Source organism: Saccostrea echinata, unplaced genomic scaffold (genome assembly GCF_033153115.1).
Source record: "Saccostrea echinata isolate AGI-Se365-2 ecotype Australia unplaced genomic scaffold, CSIRO_AGI_Sech_v1 ptg000002l, whole genome shotgun sequence".
Lineage (NCBI taxonomy): Eukaryota > Metazoa > Mollusca > Bivalvia > Ostreida > Ostreidae > Saccostrea > Saccostrea echinata.
Window position 1 is genome coordinate 496,901 of NW_026889751.1, and position 16,913 is coordinate 513,813.

General features: G+C 36.9%; 2 protein-coding genes across 2 annotated transcripts in view; both read left to right on the plus strand.

Moving 5' to 3' along the window:
* Positions 1 to 16,913, plus strand: part of LOC133204607 (ADP-ribosylation factor-binding protein GGA1-like) — a 261,424-nt gene that overhangs the window by 51,636 nt on the left and 192,875 nt on the right. The window lies entirely within an intron of this gene.
* LOC133204596 (uncharacterized) lies at positions 280 to 2,402 on the plus strand. Its single transcript, XM_061340352.1, has 3 exons — positions 280 to 760; positions 1,416 to 1,571; positions 1,703 to 2,402. The coding sequence occupies exons 1-3, from the start codon at positions 370 to 372 to the stop codon at positions 2,071 to 2,073; spliced, it is 918 nt and encodes a 305-aa protein (XP_061196336.1). The 5' UTR covers positions 280 to 369; the 3' UTR covers positions 2,074 to 2,402.

The following is a 16,913-nucleotide window of genomic DNA, read 5'->3' on the forward strand; positions in this document are numbered from 1 at the left end:
TTCAGGAAGATACATGTAGTTCATCTTTTTTTTTTTTTTTAACAATCTCTGAAATCACCTATCTTAAAAGCTAAGTAATACCGTATCGTATGAAAGTGTGCATTATTTAAAGTATCTTGTGTCATACAATTCGCTCGATTTTATATTTACACGGTCATGCCTCGTTAATTTTTCTACTTTGCAAATACATGCAGACAGGTAATGTATTGATTTTCTGGAATTCAACACCTGACGCATGCGTAGTGTTTTGTTTTGATGCACCTGAATAAAGAAGACGACACGGACATAAAACATCAAAAAATATCCGGGTAGCCATTTTCTCTCTTACAAAGTTAAATATTTTTCGAGAGTTATTCAGGCTAAACAACGATGAAGTTGGGTAGAAAGTTGAAGATTTTTGCGGTAATTACTTTCATCGGCGTGGTGTTGATGACAGTTTCTTTCGTCAGTCCAGGATGGGCCAATGTTTCCGTCAGGGAAACACAACAAGACTATTCCCCTTTTTTTGATTGGAATCCTGAAAATGGCGAAAAAGTTCACCTCTCGGTTGGACTGTGGTATTTCACTATCTGTTTCCACAGATCTAAAAATGTTTACCCACATTATATGCCTGATGCCAGCTTCGAAGATGATAGCTGGATGATGCAGAGGAGAGAAGATTCTGGCAAGGAGAAGAGATGTCATGTGTCCACCTACCACAGTCATAGAGAATCGCCATTTATGTATTCATTCCCAAGCTCTGTGTACAAGGAAATGAAAGGTAATGTTGTTATTCCCAGTGTGTTTTTTTCTCTCTCATTACAGAAGTCGGTACACTCTGATAATCAGTATACATGTACATTTCAATAAACAAAGTGGTGAAATATATTTTGGTTTAGAATTTTTAACATGTTGTCACTATGGGTAGATGAGTTTCTTTAAATCAATATATTTCTTCAGTCTTTGCCACTCCCTATTTTAAAATATTTATGTTCATATCTTTCAATTAAACATCCGGGTTTACGCATGCAGATTAGAGAGGACACTTTTTTTCCATTAATCGTTTTAAGATTACCATAGATGTTGCCTTCTATTGATCGTGAATCTGTATCAGGTAGCGTAATACGAATGTCTTCATGAGTGATGTACATCTATAAGTTTGGGAAAAAATATATCTACCGATCGACATTAGTTTGAAGGCCAAGGTATATATTTTTATATTTTGAATATGATTTAATAGTGGTGAAGTTCGCACCGTGGGACGGACTATACAAACGCCATAAAATATATAATAGAAGACTTGAAATGATAAAAAATACCAGTAAAATGTCAAATCCAAGTTTATTTTAAAATGCACCAGTTATCACTGAAAAATTATGCCTTAGATGATGCTCTGGAATTGCATATTATCTGAGAAATCGTTTCTGTTTTTTCAGGATTGGGTCAAAAGGGACTGTTGGAATTCCAGATTATCTCGTCCATAGGAATCTTTTTTGGGGTTCTTGGTTTCATCGGCACCATTGCGTACACGCGTAGTCTGGCGAGGTCCAGGTGTGCTGGTTTATTGGCCTGCATCAGCCTTATTGTCTCAGGTACATGCCTAATAACAGTTAAACTGGCACCTACATTGGCTACACTTATTTCTATTTTGAAGTTTTATCCAATTTCTTTGAATGTACAGTGGAGAATATTTATAAACTTCCTGTATCCATCTTATCTTTAGGCGGAACATATATTGCGGCTGCTGCAAAAACGGCTACCGTGGCTCATGGTTACAAAGCCCTATTTTCATACATGTACAAGTCGACAATTCTACACTTCCACTGTCCGTGGGCTCTCATCCTTGGAGGAGTGGGGGGAATCTTTGTCCTTATTTCCGCTGTTGCACACTTGTGTATCCTGTCCAGAAACAAGACAAACGACGACATACAAGTCTACCATATTCACAAAGGAACCAACCAGGGTATCTTTTCCCAGCATACTTACACAACAATTGCGCCCCCTGGTTATACTGCTACTGTCGGGTTAAAGGTGCCACTGATAACCGCAATTGAGAAAAATGAGGAGGCGGGACCTCTTCCAGATAAAAAGTAAAAGTGGTTAAAAAATCCTCAAAATTGAAGAAAATAGTTTGAAAGATTTTGCTGTACATTTTTAACTGCTGAATTTTGTGGCCATAAAGTCTTCTATATTTCATTGTTGATGCAAATATACTCGTATTTAGGAACTGTCCTTTTCAATCAATATTATTGTTTTTGTTTAGCAACCTTTTCCTTCTGATTACATACACGTGTACTGATGAGTCTCGACATAATTATGTTTCCTATATATATATTTTATTATCATGCAATATATATCATGAAGCTAGAAATTTGTAAACTTACTCATGCCCATCATCAATAAATAATAGAAAAGAATAATAACATATGTTATATTGGACTATATATATTCGTAGCTCACCCCATCCTCACAACATCAGGGTCCTGAGTCAATACGTTGGCTTTGGACCTCTGACAATTTTCATTCGGTATTCTACATGCAGGTCTGGACGATTTCCAAATATGGAAGTCAAGAACGATAACCGTGAATTGCTATAAATACGCAGAATAAACAAGGTGCGAATCCTTCTGACCAATCAGATAACGGTATTTAGACAAACCCAGGAGAAAATAAATAAAACACGTGGTTTTAAAGTTTTTTTTTGCGCAAAAGATTTTTTTTAGAACAAACTTTTTCTAAACTTTATGCATATTTAGGAATAATATAGTATATTTGACAATTCTACCGTGAACAAACACAACTTGAAAGCTTAATACAAATTCTAAGTGGGACTAATAATCTGGCACTACGAGGTAGCAATCCCAAAAGTTTAACTTTGTTAAGAAATTTGATATAAATACGGCAGATTTTCAGTTTTTAGAGCCTGACATGAAAAAAGTTTTCGTATAGGAATGTAACAGTCTCAATTATTTCCTGGGTGTTTATTACAAAATCGTCCATGCAGTTTCTGATATACGCGAGGTACATGTAAGATATGGTGATAAAAAGCATTCATGAACATCCCCTTTCTCCATGTTTTTCACCTTTCTTTTATGTCCATTTAAAGTGTATATGACATGATATTCGGCGCTCATGAAACCCGTGTTATTTTTAAACTATATGTAGTCTAAAGGATGAATACTTGTGTGCAGTAGAGCTACACACATGGAGACTACGCATTATCGATGAAAATCGGACGGCTAAGCAAAATTATATTTACCAGCATAAGAGTATGTTCTGCTAAATGTTACAATTGTACTTTATAATAGCTTGTCGGTGTGATCTACACCTCCGTAAACGATCGCATAGTTACATGTACATGCATAATTTTTTTTTCTTTTCCGAGATGAAAATGTCAGGTTCATTCACGGTAAATATGTGGGGAATACCTTATTCTTCCAAACTTTTCATCTTACTTCTATAGATTTTTTGTCCAAAAAATCTTTTTGAGGAAAAAAAACAAAAGCACATGTTCTCTTTTGTTCCTTCGAAATATGTTTTGGGGTGTGTAAAAATGCTATTGTCTGATTGGGCAGAAAAATATTCACGTGTATATATGATGTATATTTATAGAAACTCAGTTATCGTTCTTGACTTCCATATTTGGAAATCGTCCAGACCTGTTCTCCTTGCCTCTATTATTGCAATTGAGAAGCATCAATCAGATCGGGGCTTTCATAAGTTGATCATTGCCAACATTTATGCAGTTTTCGGAGGTCAGGTCTTCCGACAAACTGTTGGAAATTTCATTGGGCACTAATTGTGCCCCTTTATTTGTATTCGTACGAAGCAGAATTTATTCAAAAACTTCTACATGAGAAGAAGAAAACACTTGCTGTGGCCTTCAACTCAACTTTTAGATAATCGGCGATGTATTATTAATGAACAATAGTTATTTCCATTCAAATATCGGCCCGATATATCCCAGTGAACTCGAAATAAATGCACCTCCAGCGAACTTGAAATAAAAGACACCACAGAGCCTGCCTCAACTGTTCCATATTTGGATGTTTTAATGACTATAGACGATAAGGGTCAACTAACAACTAAAGAAAATGGGCGTATTTAGCGTGTGATCTGCAGGAATCATCTGTACGAAACATTTATAGTTTAAATGTCCATGATTTGGTCAGCTGACCACAGCTGGACAGACTTTCCAAAGCTACGCACATAGGAAAATGTTACGTTTGGTTTGAAATATCTTGTCAAATTGTTATATTTCAGTCCGCTTATCTTAATATTTACTATAACACAGTAATGCTTCACATAAAAAATAAATACCTGTAAGATAATAAGGGTATAGTTAAATAGAGTTACATCAAAGTATCAGTAGGTTGGAACAATTTCTTTCGCGCTCGGTGCAACAGAACCATAATTCATACATCTTAAAATAAACAGTACATAAAATTAAACTGATAAAAGAATTGATTATTTGCATTAAAAGAAATTTTAACGATCCATGTGAGGATCGAACCAAAATATGCTCGATTCTATTACACTGGACGGGTAACGCATGCTACTGAGCTATCATCGCTACACAAATATTACGGATTTTAAAACAACAATGAAGCACCGCATTCACACATTGGATTATTTTGTTTGTTTTTTTTTTTTTCGAAAAAGGTCACTTTTTATGGTCTCTGGTCATCTCTACATTTTTTTAAAAAGAAATGTTTGTTTGTCTCTTTGAATTAAAATGCGCACAAATAACGTTTCAAAGTCAAGGAAAGATGACCCAGAGATAGCAAATGTTTTGAAAAACATGTTTAAAAATGTTACATTTCGTACAAATTACTCATCTAGCCAATTTTCAAGTTATTTTTTAGCAAATCAAAACACAATATCAGGAAAATATTTCCCTTTCACATTTCACAGGAACCCGATACATAAAAAAATGCTAAAATTTCATGTGACAGATCAATGAAAATTTCACTTTTCAAGTGCGCCCAAATTCCTGCCGAATACCAATCTAAAGTGCCCTCGTACTTTTATGACAAACAAGATGACTTCAACTTTTCCATCGTCAACTTTCCTTATCCCCCTATCACCTGCATATGGTGTTTGAATCTCCCAACTTATTCGATACTCAAGAGCATGCTCCGAGTACGATCAAATTTTAAAACGAGGCAGGCTACTGACAGGTAAGTTGATGTTACAGGGATTTCAACAACTTTGTTAAAAGTCAGCATTTCCTAGCATAACCTTATCTTTGGGTCGTATTTTGGCTGACTTGTTTCATACCAATTGTTAGCCCTTTTGTTTTTATACTGAATTAGGCTACGGAATGTTTCTTCTACCTAATCAATACACAGGGCTCACGGCGGGTGTGACCGGTCAACAGGGGATGCTTACTCCTCCTAGGCATCTGACCCCTCCTCTGGGATTTTCAGGGGGTCCGTGTTTTATGCCCTCTTCACAGAATTGTATTGTTTACAGATTTTTTGAGATCAATGACTGTTTGGTATTTTCAACTTTTTTAATTGATATAAAACGTAAACAGAAAGTAAGTAGTTGACACCTCAATGCACATTTTACAGGTTGTTTTTCACCGATGGAATTAATGTGAATGGTCGAGAGATCAGTAAGAAAACAATCAAGATTTGTATTTTTCCCGAAGGACGTCGCTGTAGTCAACCAGTAGAATATCAAATGAAATTTATCTGGTGCCCAAGGGCAATGTGTTGACCCAGGACCCCCTGACGTTTTGAGGATGAACTCACCCCTGTAGAGTTTTTTTTTAATACCAGTAACATTGGTGACACACTATTCCTTAATTGTGGAGTACAAACATTTTTTAGTAATTGTAAGACTAGTGTGTTTATATATATATATATATATATATATATATATATATATATATATATATATATATATATATATATATATATATATATATATATATATATAATACTGATACAAACTTGCATGTAAACGTGGAAGACAAGCCTTGCTAGTCAAAAAATGCATTGAAAATGCTATGAATACCTCAATCGATTTCCTCCCAATTTTTGGGGAACCATACCATAGGAATTACAAGCTTGACCTGTTAAAAAGGTGATTGTAGTGTATCCACACTATAATGCTCTTGCTATGGATATTATATTAAACACATATACCTCGTCCAAATTCAGTAAATATGGACCAATCTTAAATTTTCTTATGAAAAACAAATAACTTTTTCATACCTTTAAAATTGTTCCTATATAAATCTAAATTTAAAAAGTCTAACATTTCCAATGTTTTACTGTTTCATAAAAAATCTTTGTTTGACCGCAGAATGAGATATTGGACCTGTCGATGAGATATTGGACCGCTTACGTCACACTGTGGGCGGGATCAGCTGAATTTTATTTGCATTCATTGGTGAATTGACCGAGTTTTACCGCAGTGTGTGTAAAGGAAATTTACATCTTGGATGCCAGCACAAGATACGCGTATGTCAAAAAATAAATAAATAAATAAATAAATAAAAGGTATAACAAAACATTTATTGACTGTGTTCACGGGCAAAATGCGTTTTGTCGACCCCTCGAACCAAACTGTTGCAGGCCGTTAAACCGCAAAACGCAAGTTGCCCTCGATCAATAAATGTATGGTATTTTTAATGTTCTTGATATACTAAAGAAAGACTAAATAAAGTTATATTAACCTGCAAAAAAAATTTCAGTATGAAATATACCATTATGAAGTGTTTTGAAACATAAAGGTATTAAGAAACTCTCAGAAAACTTGCATCAAAAACTGAGGTGTGAATAGAAAATTGTATCTTTGTTGGGCAAGCATAATCCTAGCCAATATATTTCATAAATGCATATTGCAAAAGTAAAATATGAAAAATACTGTATTAAAAAGCAGTTATCAGATAAGAGCTAAAGAAAATGAATAATGCCTGTTTTTCAGATGATGAGGTCGAATTTTCTCTAGCCTAGCGCAGTGTAGTAACCCTTGGATTTCCGGTCCAAGGACTGTCATTCATGTTAATGATACGTAAGAGACTGTTGAGGCGTGCTGTAGTGCATATTTGCATCTGCAACTTTCCATCACCTTTACTTCGAGATTTCCCAGCTAGAGCAATGGAAATGCGTACATAAGTCATTTTCAGGAAGCCTTGGCATCGCTTTCGGAAAAGAAAGGAGAATTTAATTTTCGAAATATTGCTGCATTACTTATAATGAACAGATACAAACCCTTAAAAACCCATATTATTGCCAAATGTTTTGTTAAACATGCAATTTTTGATTTCTGTAAAGCGGACTCAAACTTAACTTCCGGTAATGGTATGAAAATCATTCAACCGTTATTTTCCTGATATTTACAAAGTTGAAGATGTCCTTACTTTTTAGATACCAAATTATATCCTGTATATAATATTTCTCCCTAAAATAGGATGTTGCGTTTCTTTGCGTTTCAGTATATTATCTTTCATGCAAATATTATTTTCACCAAAGAGTTGACATACAGAAAACTAAAGAAAACTAACGAAAAAGTTTTAACTGGATTTGGGCGACCTGCATATGCTTAAATTGGAATTTGTTATATAAGGCTATGTCCCTGTTATGGCTTGATTATACCTAGAACTGATTTTTCGCCATATAAAAATGAGATATTTAAGATTATTACCGGAAGTTGCACCATCTTAATTTACAATATAAAAATCATGTATTCTATCACGACACCGTCTTCTGTTAACGTTAACCCGATTTGATCGTCGTCTAACATTAGTACACGAATTCTGTTGGTTGGGATAAAGAGAGATAAATCGCAAACATTCAGCATCACTGTACAGCAATGCGAATGTCATTTTATAAAATACTGATATTAAGTATATTTTTTCCTTCAAAATATACTAGTAACAGGACAGACAGTATGGTAAATATTGGGGAATAAAACAGTTTGCCAAGAAAAAGACTAAGTACCGGTAATTTTATAAAATATTACATATCATTTTACATCCAACCATACACATAAGAATGGAGATGTTTTGAGTCAAAAAATCCACCTCTATAGAGGTGATGAATGTCACGAATGTCTATTATCATTGGAATTCACTTCCAAATGGCAATTACTTATACCAGCATATGGTCGATAATTCACAAGGAATGATTTGTTTCTTCAAATACATAACTAGATTCTCGGCTTTATACACATACTAATTATTCATAAAAGAACGAGGGCGCTTTTGATTGGCATTCGGCAAGAATCTGGGCGCACTTGATAAGTGAAAATTTCATTGTAGTCACATGAAGTTTCAATATTCTTTTGATGTATAGGGTTCCTGTGAGATAGGAAAGGGAAATATTTTCCTAATATTGTGTTTTGATATGCTAAAAATAACTTGAAAATAGGCTAGATGATTCATTTGGTACAAAATGTCACATTTTAAAACATGTTTTTCTAAAAATTTGCTATCTCTGGGTCATCTCTCCATGATTTTCAAACATTATTTGTATGCATTCTAATTCAAAGAAATAAAAAAAAAATTGTAAAAAATGGAGAGAAAACCCAGAGTCCATAATGAACTTTTTCCAATAAAAATTCCATTATGTAAATGCGGTGCTTCATTGTCGTTCTAAAATTCAGTAGCTCAGTAGTATGCGATGCCCGTCCAATGCAATGTAGTCGAATTTTTTTTGGTTCTATCCCCCCATGGAGCATTGGTATTTTGTTTAATGCAAATAATCAATTCTTTTGTCAGTTTAATATTTTTGTACTGATTTATTTTAAAATGGATAAATTCTGGTTCTGTTGCATCGAGAGCGAAAGCAATTCTTCCAACCTACTGATACTTTAATATGCACATGTAATTGCTTTTCACTATACCCTTATTATCTTGTAGGTGTTTATTATTCATCTGAAGCATTACTATTTATAGTTTGATTATCAAGATAAGCTGACCTAAATATTACAATTTGACTTGTAATTTCAAACAAAATGTAACATTTTCCTATGTGTGTAACTTTGAAAATCCTGTGGTCAGCCGACCAAATCGTGGACATTTAAACTATAAATGTTTCGTACACAGGATTCCTGCAGATCACACGCCTTATACATCCATCTCTTTAGGTCAACGATAGTTTTCCCAATATACTGTAAAAACGAACCCCGGTTTTAAGGAACTATAAATGTTCCAATGTATGTAACTTAAAAACTTCTTAATATTGATACAAGAATCTATATCTATGTGTCCAATGTATATGTAAACCTGAGAGCTTCTTAATTAATATGGATATAATTAGGAACTGCATGTCTTAATAATTATATACTTAAGAAATTCCTTATATACGGATATGGGGAACCCCTGATATAAAGAACTATATGTCACAAAAATACCTGTATACATCTTGATGGTGCATGGTCCCGTCCTCAGGTGGATCCTCCTTCAACGTTTGTTTCGGCGTTGTACACTACAACCTCCAGAGGTACGCCGATTGGGGTGATCAAGTCCCAGCCCGAAACCACTCTGCTCTCCGCCTTCACTGCAACACAATGAATGTTCATTCACTAACACATAGAGTCTTAGTGTTGCACTTTCCACTGCTCTTCTCGCTTCTTCCATATCCACATGTATGCCATTTCTGCCTCTCTGCCCAGGTGTCCAATGAGTTGCCGTCTCTCAGTGCCTGTTACACCAACAATCTGCAAGGCCCTCCACATAGATTGCCCTACAAAAATCCACGACATCCAACTTCCACTGGGGGACACTATACTCTTCAGCCCCGTTGTTGACAGTCTGCCACCAGATCCTTGTATACTTATTCATTTTCCGCTCATGGGCTTTTTCAATTCTGTCCTCCCACGGCACTATAGAATAACAAGCCAGGTTGCAGGAGACCAAATAACAATATTTGGTCTCTTATTGGTAGATGCTATTTCCTGTGGAAACTGCATATGGCCGTTGAGATCTGCTTGCATTTCCCAATCACTGGCGGTCCCCAACAGTCCGCCTCCTTCCACTCCCCCAGCACGACTCTGTTCACCAGCCTTTACGAAGTTTACAAACTTCAAGCCTTCCTTGGTCTTCCGAGGTTTCTTTCTTGCTTTTTCCAGCACGTCTGCAATAACAGATAGAACTTTGTCATGTCTCCATGTATATCTTCCATCTGATAAGGCTACTGAACATTAAGACAGAATATGTTCCAGGTTAGCTGGTCTACAACAAAGATTGCAGTTTGAGTCGTCCCTCATGCCCCATGTTGTCAGATTGGTTGGGATTGGTAACACGTCATAAACTGACCTAAGATGAAACTGCAGTTTCTGCGGCTCTGTTATCCAGATCTCATTCCAAAATAACTTCTTCTGTCGGGCTCCTTCCCAAGCCAGCTTCCCTGCTTCCTCATACCAACCGACCGTTCTCGGTAGCTCAGTCGGTAGAGCGCTCGCTCCGTGATTGTGACTGACCTAAGTCGATAAAAAAAAGGGTAGCAACTGTTCCTTCGCCATGTGCTAGGCACTTTGAAGTGAAAGTTGCGGGTCCTTCGGATGGGACCTTAAAAACTAAGGCGCCGTGTCACGGCAGGCGTTGGCAAGATCCCTCACTGCTCAATGGCCCTCAGTGCCAATTAAAGGTCAAAATTTGAAGCCCTTCACCGGTATATGGTGACGTCTCTATATGAGTGAAAAATTCTCGAATGGGACGTTAAACAACATACAATCAATCAATCATACCAACCGCCTTTACCATTCTTGTGTGCTCTTTCATTTTGCGCACTTCTTTCTGCACAACTTGCCTCTTCTCCACTTCTGACGATGTACTCCATCTTGTCGATGGTATTATTCCTATTCCCTGCCTGTCTATTGCCACACTTCCCAAAATGTCGGCTTGCCTCAGGCGTGACTCTGCCTCTTCTTTGCTGACCACTTTCTGCCCGTCTTGTTGTTCACTTTTGCCTAACGTACCTTGGAATCATTACTGTCGCGTAACATCAGAAACTGCCTGACCTTGGTAACCTTGAATTCATCGACAATTGACGTCAGTGGTAATTGCAGCTTCGTTCCTGTGCTGTACAAACCAATGCTGCTAAAGCTTCTGGGAACCGCGAGTTATCTTCTAAGGTACCCACTGATCCGTCGCTCCATCGATTCAACAGATATCAGTGGCACATCGTACACAAGTAGAGGTCAAAGAATTCGTGGAAGTATGCCGTGCTGGTATATCCATGCCTTGTATTTCCCGGTAAGGCACTTTTGTCTATGGTGTACATCCAGTTCTCCAGTTGGTTACTGGTGTCACTAACATACTGTTTATCTCTCAGTGAATCATCAAAGAACTTTGCCAGGCACTTGACTGGTTTTTCTGAGACTGATGGGATAATCTCTTCTCCAACCCTGAACTTCTCTCCTGTGACTTTCCCCATTTTAATACAAGGGACCTAGGCTTTGTTGGCTTGATCTTCATACGGGCCCAACTGATCCTATCTTATATCTCCTTCAAGGTTCTTTTGCCTCTACGATGGTCTTTGTGCTTATTGTCATATCGTTCATGAACGCTCTGACAGGGGGCTGTCTCACGCCTACCTTCATCCATGGACCTCTGCTCATCTTCTCCACCGACTTCACCATCAAATTCATGGCTGCATAGAACAGAATTACTGATACTGTACAGCCTGTGACAATCCCAACTTTTAGGCGCTGCCACGATGTTGTGAAGTCTTGAGTAGTGAACCGTAATTGAAGCCTGTCAAAGTAACTCTTGAGCAGCGTCCGTATCCTGTCTGGTATATGGTAGCACTGTAGTGTAAGTTGGACTAGCTTATGAGGCATGGAACCATGAGCATTGGCTAGATCCAACCATATGACTGCCAAGTTCTCCTTTCATCTCTTTAGCTTCCCGTATAATCTCTGTTGGAACAATTGTATGCTCTACACACCCCGAGACCCCTGGTACTTCTACTTTCTGCACAGCTATGTCTATGTACTTGTTATACAGCATATAGGTTGTCATCCTCTTGGCCAAAATAGTCAGGAAAATTTTCCCTTCGATATTCAACAGGGAAATGGTACGGAACTGCTTAAGTGACTTTGAGTTTCCCTCCTCTGCAATGAAGCATCCCTCAGCTTGGTGCCATATGTCAGCTTACTGCCCCCTCCTCCACAAAACTCTCAGATGTTTTCATAAGGGTGGGTTAATCTCGGACAGTACTTGTAAACTTTGTATGGGATTCCGTTCGGTCCTGGTGATGAAGCTGCTCTAGCCTTCCCGATGACATCTTTGACTTTTCTCAGCTTTAGTTCTGTTTCGTCGAACATATGGTCTGGATTGTCAGGCTGAATCAGCTTTTCGAACTCTCTTAAGTCTTCATCTCTCCTTGGATCACTGTGCATGTCCTTCAAATATTGTTCGGCTTCCTCTCTTCCCGCTGTTAGCTTTCCTGACCCTCTGCTGCATAAAAGTCTTGATGTAAATTGGAATGGCTTGTCTGTAAATCGTGCTTTTGGTCTCGCTCGCTCCTTCCTTCTCCTCCTGCTTCTTTCTGCCCTCCTCATGATCTTTAACTTCTCTCTAATGTTCGTCCTTAATTCAGCCAAAGCAGGTCGTTCCCCCTCCTCTGATGTTCTAAACCGTCTTGCCAGCTGTTGCAGTTCTCGCCTCAGATTGATAATCTCTCTTTGTCTTCTGTTCTTATCCGCTGCTCCTCTCGTTTGCTGCTTTTCCTCCTTTCCAAATCTGTCCAGTCCTACGTTATACATTATCGTTGCCATGCCTTCGATCTTTCTGTCTATTCCTCCTGCCAGTGATGCGTTTAGGATTGTGTCTACATAATTATCAAACCTCTCCCATTCTTCCTTATTGCTGCTAGCTGGCCACTTGATCTTGGCTTTCCTCTCTGATTCTGCTGGCTGCCCCCTGGGCTCGCATGTCTGCTCTTCTGGTGTTACCACTTCTCCTTGGCTGTCCCCCTCGTTGACTGACGCTTGGACGCTGTAATCATCGTGATTAGATTCCTGGACCACCTCCTCCGTCTCACCAGGATGCCATGTGCGTTGCGTCAGTCGCTGAATCGGAGCGCATCTCATCTTTCCCATATGTATTTTCAGCCCCGCTCGTTCTTTAAGGTCTTTCCACAACTACATCTACTCGATTTCAAACTCCCAGTCCTTGGTCGGTCCGGTGTTGTTTCAGTTAAATCCTCTGAAACAGATCCCTCATCCTCCCCCGCTCTCGCGCGACCCCAGGGATATCTTTCTATGTATCTGTCTATACCGGATTCTAAAAGGTTCGTCCTCACGGAAAATGTGCTTTGGCCTGCTAAACCTCCTCACCCTTGGTTGCCTGTCTTTCCAGACTGTCTCCTGACTATCCAGGTTGTCACTGTCCTATAATATACTTAAGAAATTCCTTCTACGGATATGGGGAACCCCGGATATAAGGAACTATATGTCACAATTATATACTTTAGAAATTCCTTATACGGATAAAAGGAACCCCGGTCATAAGGAACTATATGTCCCAAAGAACTTCTTAATATGGATATTTGGAACCCCGGTTATAATGAATTATTACACTTCTAGGCTGATTTTTCACTACATAAAATTCGATCTTTAGATGTGAATAATTCCATAAAAATCGCCGTGAATCACCGTATACAACGGGTAACGCGGTGGAGTCGCTCAAAAAGTATGAGGAGACGTTTCCAAAGTATGGGGGAGTCCACTTTCTCCGCTTCGGAGTCGGGAGGGATATAGGTCATGTCTTTTTCGGTATTCATAAGATGTATTCACAAAAAAAAAAACATCATACGGAAGACAGCGATAATAGTTAAGTATTGTCTCGGTCATAACTCGAAAGTCCGGCTATCATATACGTCTAGTATTCTCAAAACTTCGAAACTGTTTAAAGATTTCATTTTCACGGCGATCGAGTGGTCCAAACATGCATAATTTGAACAATCTACGGCTTGCATAGGGCTTCAGACAGTTAAAACAACGAAAGGAAACGGTTCTCTTTACTGTGGCAATTAAAACTTAACCAGACTATGAAAATTAATAATTGGGACATTTTTTTTTCAGACAGTAAATGTAACGTAAAAAAACGGGAGTTGCTTCTTGAAAAACACACCGCATTGGGGAGGCACACAATTGTACATCATTTCAATTTCGACTTTTCTTTCGCTGTATCCTTTCTTGAATTACTTATTTTGATTATTTTATATATTATTACAATTATGCATATATAAAGATCAATATAAACAATATGTAGAAATAAAACAATGTACCAAATGATCTTTACTGTGAAGTGCACGAGTAAACATGCATGCGATGTTGTGAATTTGTAATCAATAGAAACTTTGTCAGAATGTTTCTGAAAACCACATCATAAGTAACATACTGTATATCTGTGTTTAAATAAATAAGGTGTCACTTAACTTACCTCGAAATTCAATCATGGTTTGATCACCCACTCCTGGATCATTTGCGGGAATCGCAAAGGACAAGATAAGCCCCCTTTATGGCCCCTGGTTTGGGATGTTTCTTAGAAGGATGTAATAGTTCATTATAAAAAAGACTGTTGACATCCCTGTTACAAAAATGAATAGTGATTCTAAGTAATATGATACACAGAGTTCACAAGAAGGTCGCAAATTTTGTCAATTTCTGAATTTTCTCTCATTTTTATTAAAAATTTTCATCAATTTTAGAGCACATTTTGTTTCAGAGAACATACATGTATAGAGCACAAGCTTGCCAAACATATAGAGCACAAGCTTGCCTACCCACCAAACTTGTGTATTTCATGCTCCAGTATTAGATACATCTTGAGATCCGTTCACAATTCGTTTTCTTTATCGAATTTTAGATTGATCGACGATATCTTCACCTTTAATATATATATATATATATATATATATATATATATATATATATATATATATATATATATATATATATATATATATATATATATATATATATATATATATAGAGAGAGAGAGAGAGAGAGAGAGAGAGAGAGAGAGAGAGAGAGAGAGAGAGTAAAATTCCATATCGGACATTATACACTTACCCTGAAATTTTTTAAATGTTGTGCTCGTATTTTTTATATAAAGTAAACGTACATGTAAAATGTACCTGTAATTCAAAATATGATTGAAGTCGCTCGGCTAAAATTAATACATGTATATAAAACTTTATTACCGAGAATTAGATATTAAGTCGTTCTAAGGTATTAAATTCATCTCAGTCAATCGGAAGCTAGACCTTCCAATTAAGTTAGTTCAGTCAGAAAACAACACCTTCTTAAGACTGATAAAGACACAGCTTTATAAGCTGGCATGGGGAATATTTTGATTTCTCTTCAACTAATCAGAAAGTAACAGAGAAATCACTGAAATCTTATTGGTCTGAAAAGTAACACGCCTACCTTCAAATATGTAAAAGAACAGTTCTACAAAAATGTTACAAATTAGTTGGCATACTTAAATATTAAATGACAACAGGCAAATTACAAGAGCTCATGATTACTATAGAACATAATGAAGGCTTAGCTTTGCATTAAAGATATTTTCGATCTTATTTAAAGAATATATTTTCCTCGGCATCATTTAATGAAGATATAAAGTAAAACTATGAAAAACATCAAAAGGTACACCGTTATTACATTATTACTACATGATCAATATGTCACATGTTTCCAGCTGACAAAGCTTATAACAATATAGTTTTTCTTTGTAAGGCTCTTTATTACAGCGTCATTTTAGAGGAATTAGTTTTAATTTCAGTTTAATCCAGCTTTTACTCACAGTTCCCTTTCAAACATGAAAATCTTCAAAATCAAAGTTTTAACTTTTCCAGTCAACGGAAGTGTACTTGTTTTATCGTACATAGATACATTTATGTTACATGCAAGGGCAGGTGTGATCATTCGAGAAGGGATGTGTATTCCTTTGTTGCACCTGATTACCCCTTTGATATTTTTAGAGGTCGATTCTTGTTTGCTCTGCTCTTTATTTCAGTCGTTTAGTTAGACCTTTGTGCATGATAACCATTCGTTATCCTCACATTTTCTTACAAGATCCATTAAGTGCTCAACCAAACAAGTATCTTTATTCCTCTAAAAATAATAACGGTTTTGAAGAAGAAACTTTAGTCCTAGCGTGCTACAACATATTTAAGAAGTGGTGTAATTCAAATGTGGATTCTCCAAAACTCCAAATAACTTCTAGAAAGTTTAAAAAGCACAACGTTTTAAAAAAAATCAGTAACATCAAAATGTATGAATTTTCAATGCTTTATACAATTATCTGATGTTGCTTTCCATTTCAATTCGACATTTAGGTATACCGACGACGTTTTATTAATTAACAGTATTCAGTTTCAATCATACATTGATTCGATATATTTCACTGAACTCGAAATAAAAGACACCATAGAGTCTGACACATCTATTTCATATTTTAATATTATGCTAGAAAATGGCACCGATGGCAAACTAACAACTAAACTTTATAAAAAAAATTGATGACTTCAACTTCTTTCGTTAACTTTCCTCATTTATGTAGCAATATACCATTATCACCTGCATATGGAGTTTATGTCTCCCTGTTGATTTGATACGTTAGAGCATGTTCTAAGTACACATAATTTCTAAAACGAGGTTGGCTCTTGACAAATAAGTTGATGATACAATAATATCAATAATATCGTTTAAAGTCAACATTTTGCAAATTCTATGGTCGATACAATGACCTTGTTTGCAAATACAGTCTGTCGGTAAGTCGAATGTTGTCTTTCAAACAAATTGTTAGGCCATTATTTTCACACTTGTCTACGGGTTTTTCCGTAAACCCGAAAATGACAAGGTGCACACAGTGGATGTAATCGGTCGACAGGGGATTCTTGCTCCCCCATTGGATCTAATCCCCCGTCCGTTCTCAGAGGTCCGCGTTGGCTTTGCTCAT

Excerpts from the sequence above, each read along its gene's own strand:
- LOC133204596 (XM_061340352.1), top strand. The coding sequence starts at position 370 with ATGAAGTTGGGTAGAAAGTTGAAGATTTTTGCGGTAATTACTTTCATC. Across the intron at positions 761-1,415 it reads TGTGTACAAGGAAATGAAAG|GATTGGGTCAAAAGGGACTG; the intron begins GTAATGTTGTTA and ends CTGTTTTTTCAG. Across the intron at positions 1,572-1,702 it reads CATCAGCCTTATTGTCTCAG|GCGGAACATATATTGCGGCT; the intron begins GTACATGCCTAA and ends TCTTATCTTTAG.